This window comes from Penaeus vannamei, chromosome 3, assembly GCF_042767895.1.
Source record: "Penaeus vannamei isolate JL-2024 chromosome 3, ASM4276789v1, whole genome shotgun sequence".
Lineage (NCBI taxonomy): Eukaryota > Metazoa > Arthropoda > Malacostraca > Decapoda > Penaeidae > Penaeus > Penaeus vannamei.
Window position 1 is genome coordinate 20,390,135 of NC_091551.1, and position 5,000 is coordinate 20,395,134.

The 5,000-nt window shown below is 36.6% G+C and overlaps 1 protein-coding gene across 1 annotated transcript in view; it reads right to left on the minus strand.

Moving 5' to 3' along the window:
• rod (rough deal) overlaps positions 1 to 2,753 on the minus strand; it is a 22,977-nt gene extending 20,224 nt beyond the window's left edge. The window contains exons 1-3 of the mRNA XM_070142132.1: positions 2,619 to 2,753; positions 1,654 to 1,776; positions 1 to 116 (exon numbers count right to left, since the gene is read on the minus strand). The exon at positions 1 to 116 is cut by the window's left edge and continues 120 nt beyond it. Coding sequence (XP_069998233.1) covers positions 1 to 116; positions 1,654 to 1,776 — 239 coding nt within the window. The 5' untranslated portion in view covers positions 2,619 to 2,753. The remainder of the gene's footprint in view (positions 117 to 1,653; positions 1,777 to 2,618) is intronic.
• Between the last annotated feature and the right edge of the window lie 2,247 nt (positions 2,754 to 5,000).

A 5,000-nucleotide genomic window follows, 5' to 3' on the forward strand; every position in this document is an offset into this window, starting at 1 on the left:
GACAACTGCATCAAAAGGGAGGAACATCCCTCACCAAACACAAACAGAACTGAGTCGAGGGCTACAGCCACACGGCCGTAGGCAGCACTGGCATGTAGCCTTGGCAAGCCCACGAGCTGCAGGAAAGAAAAATTCTCTTATACAAAAGTACTTTTTTTCTTTTCCTTCAAGATGTGTCTGTACAAAATGGTTTAGAGAACATATTGCTATCATGTGAAAGGGAAGCAAGAGAAGGTAAGGAATATAAGCCTAAGTACAAGGGACAAAGAAAGAATATAAAAAAGATACAGAATGAATGGAATAAGGAAGGGAAGAGAAAGAGAGAGTGGGAGGCAGTAAGGAGAAGAGATGGGGAAGAGGTGGGAGGAGGTGGTGGGCAGTAGAGGACTTAAGGTGAAAGGGAAAACTGGAGATAATGAAGGAGGAAGAGGTTATGGTAGAAAAGAGGAGAAGGATGGGAGGATTAGAAAGGGAGTGATTAACGGAGGGGTAATCTTTATGGTATGGATGCACTAAGTTAGGGCAAATTGAATATGATATTCTTGCAAAGGACAAAAAGTTGCAGTCTTCAGTACAAGTAATAACATGAAAACACAAACGGTAACACCACAAATAAAGGAAAACAATTGCAGAAAGCACCGCTCTCAGCCGAAGTCCAACCGGTGCTCCTCAGTTTCGGCTCTATCTTACCGTGCATACAAGGTGAAGATAATGTTTCCCAGGAGATGTTGGGGGGCAGTCGGACACACCTAGTCACGGCAACTTAGACTGATTAATATATTTTTTTCTGATGAATGTGTCCATACTGTAAAGAATTACTAAAGGAAGAAAATAAGAAGTAATTAAAGAGGAAGAAGGGAGGACAGAGGGAGAAGAGAGGAAAGCGGAAGGAGAAACAAGAAAGGAAGGGAAGATGAAAGGTAGATAAAGGAAAGAAAGAGAGAAGGAAGAAGAAAGAATGGAAAGAAAAATGGGAGAAAGGTAGGTGGAGGGATGGAAGGGAGGAAAGTTGGAAAAGAGTATAAGAGAAAGGGGGAAGGAAGAAAAATGGAGAGAAAATAAAACAACAAAAAGAGAGGGAAATGGCAGGCTTCAAGAGGAGAAAGAGAAAAGGGATTAGAGAGAAGAGCGGGAGAAAACAGGAAAATAAATGGACGACAGAAGGAAAGTAGAGGGGAGAGAGAGGGTGAGGGGGAGAAAGTGCAAGGAGAAGAGAGAAGAAAAGGAGAAGGCAGGAAAGTAAGAGAATAGAGGAATTTGTGAAAGGAGAAAAGAAGTACGGAAAGGATAATAGAGGATAGGGGTGAAGTAAGAGAAAAAGTAGGAGAATAGATAAGAGAGGGAGGAGGCAGAAAAAAGGCAGGAAAGGTGATAAAGGAAGATGGTAGGAGACAGGAAGAAGAGAGGTTAAAGGGACAAAGGAAGAGAGAAGGAGAAAGGAGAAAGGTTGGAGAGGTTTTAGCACCCTACGCATAAAACATTGAGATTGAGAGATTAAGATTAAAACTGGGGAAAAAAGAGAGAAGGGAGCAGGCAGGGATAAGAGAAGATAAAGGGTGAAAGCAAAGGAGAAGAGAAGGGGAGGGAGACATGGAGAATGGATGAGAAACAGAGAAGGGAGGGAAAGAGAAAAAGGAACATTTTTACTACTACCTTTTCATCTGGCTGCAAATATGCTAATTTAACAACTTCATACAGAGATGTTAACGAGCCTAAGTCTCCCGCCTGACGAGTTTCCTCATCACAATCAGCATCAAGCACCTCCCAGCACACCATCTGGAAACAAGTTCTCTTTTTAACATTATGTTTAAGGCAGAGTTGTCAACTTGTTTACACAAGACTAGTATTCAATTTATATATGACATTTCTATCACCATATTAGATACGTATCTTAGTAATAACAAGATATCTTAGGAGTAGGCCTACTGTTAAACTAAATCAATAAAATCTAAATATCTAGAGGACACTGAGTGCAGGGACTTCTGCACATGTCATCCAGGAAATGGTAAAAATATCATTCAAAATATATATTCTGGAGTTTATAGCCTTGATTATTCATCAGCAAGTAACAAACTTCTTCAAAGTCTTATTTTGCCACAACCTATATGGTTAGGTTTGTTAGTTTTTGCTGAAGTGCACACTATAGAGACTATAAGGCAATCCTTAGAGATCACAGCCAATAAAATTACAAGAAAATCGCATTTGGAAAGTCACTCCGGGTGTACTTAAAAGAATCAAAAATAAGTTTATTCTATGTCCAAAGAGAATGAATTTCATGTATAATAAAGAACAGTGATATATAAAGCTTGCAAATATGCAAAAATATCTACATTTCGGAAGACAAGGGCGTAACCACCTTATCATGACAGCTAAGAATTTATTTTCATTATGGCTAGTAAGAATTTCATTCCGACAGTTTTTGGTACAGTAATTATGATATATCCATAAATACCATGAAATGTCGCATTGGTAAGTCTAAATCTTAATAACTGTTTCTTCGCGTTTCGAAAAACTTCAAGAGCCAGTAAAACAACGACATTTTCTTTGCACTATAAAAAGGACAACTAATTTAATCAACTGAAAAAAACACAAGCAATACGCAAACCAATTACCATTACCTTGAATCTTATGTCTTAAAGCTCACAGTAAATCATATTACAAGAAAAATCCCGTTTTAAAATGGGATTCCTCCGAGCCTCCGGTTTGCCTTCGCGCCAAAGTCAAAACAGGAGTGTACGTTTGCGAAACTTTTTTTATTTGGTATCTTTTCACAGGGTCACTATACTGTGCCGTACTGGCTTGCTCTGGTGTTTATCTATGATTAGTCTTTATTAGTTGTTTTGCAAACTATTTTCTCTTTTATGATTCGATTTCTTTATGATTTGTCTTTATGTGTTTGTTTTGACGGAAACGTATAATTTAGAGTTGACATATCCTTGTAGCTTCTCATTTGGAATATATTTAACGGGCCTACTATGCTGCCATTGGGTGAGACTTACTTATATGGATTTACTTAATGTAGTGATTTTTTCCCTTCTTACAACAGCATAAGATATATTGCATTTTCTGTATTCAATCAGCATGAACAAGAGCCGGATGCGACTAATTGATGCCTCAAATAATAACTCTCTATATTTATTTATTTATTAGTTATCAGTAGAAGTCTTCTAAAATTAGAGCTTTTACTGAGGATACACATTTATGGCTATCTTTCCTATGTGTACGAATGGAATCAAAGCAGAAATAGAATATAAAAACAAAGCCAAAAAATATAACATTGAAACTCGATAGGATCAAGCAACAATGAGGAACTAGATTTTGGAGGCAGTTATTGATAATATTTGTAAAACATACTTTAAGTTTATTCCCAAACCCATCAAAACATAGAGATTTCAATGAAATCGAATTCCAAAATAAGAACAACAACAAACCCTACTCAAAGTAACAGAAGTAAATATTGCAGACAAAGTATGCAATCTTTCTAACATATACACAGCCATCCGCAGCCATTCCCTTAACCTAACTAAAATGAATATGCAGATAATTGACATTATATAACGAAAGAAACAATAACACTGATGAACCATTGCACAGAAACAAAGGTTGTATACAAATATATGTATCATTTCCTCCACATTCAAAGTCTCATTGATTGCGTGTGTGCGCAGTGCGGTTCGCGTGTAAGATCAGCTGATCCACCTATGAGAGCCGCTTTGGAGGTGATTTTTTGCCCTTTTTTGTAATTTTGTTGACACTTTCACCTCGCTCGTTCATTTCTTGACGTGAGTGAAATATGTGAATAGTTTACGAGTTGATTTTTAGTGTATCTAGACGCGTTTCCAACCGGTCAGAGGCGTGACCTTAAGAGAACCCGCTATGCCTTATTTTATTTATCTTCTTTCTGATTGAACATATTTTCAAACAGATTTATTACATTTATTGTGCAGACTGAGTAGATTTAAATCAGAGTTGATGTGTTTTGTGCTTTTCGCAGGAGGAATACGTGGCTTGCATTATTGTGCCGTTATTGACGTTATTGAACACAATATTGATGATTTTTTTCATTTTGATATTTAGTTATTTAGTGTACGTAGTTAGTTTCAACAAATAGGTTAGACACAAGATGTATAGAATGTTATAATTATTATTTTCTCCCATTTCCATTGTGTAAAATAATAGAGTAGACCTTTAAAAATAATTGTTGGATGGTACATCTAATAATAGGCCTATGATCCCATCTTGCATGTTTTATTATACTTGTGAATCAGTTGGCAGTTTTTCTTGAGAGGCAAAGCTGCACCACAATGGTACAGTGCTTTTGTTATATTCCTGCTAGTCCCTGTGTTGAAGAAATTCAAAGCTATCTAAAGTAGTTTTCATTGTAAATTTAGTAGGTTTAGTGTACTTATCTTTTTTTCTGCAGAATTATGTAAATGTTTGAAGTCAGAGGTGTAAGTGTTTTTTTTTTTGTTATTATGTGTCTTCAATATATATATGATAAATACCAATATTAGATTTAGGTTTAATTATTTGCTGGTAATTCTTGAATCCACGGCTCTGAACCCTCATACCAAAGTCCTCAGCCTCAGGGCCAGAAACCAACAGTTCTGCACCATGTATAATCTGGCAAAATAGTTGGGATTAGCTCTGTATTTAGTAAAAAAAATTGCCCTTGAAATCTGCAAACTTTCATCTCCCCAGCATATATGTAGCGGAGGTTTGTTGGTTTTAGCTGGAGTGCTTACTGGTGAATAAGCTGTTCTCATTGGCATCTGGCCATTGTTGATGTGCAGGAGTCTTTTAAACATTTACAATTAGTTAAAAGGAAATTAGAATCAATATTTGAAAAGTTGTCATTTTGTATTGAAAAAATATGCTTAATTTTATTTATGTTGGACATGCAGTTACACAGTCCCCCTGTTAGCAGTGAAATGCAGATAGGCCTAGTGTATCAAGGATTTTAAAGATGAACTGTTTTGAATGCATTGATATACTAGCAT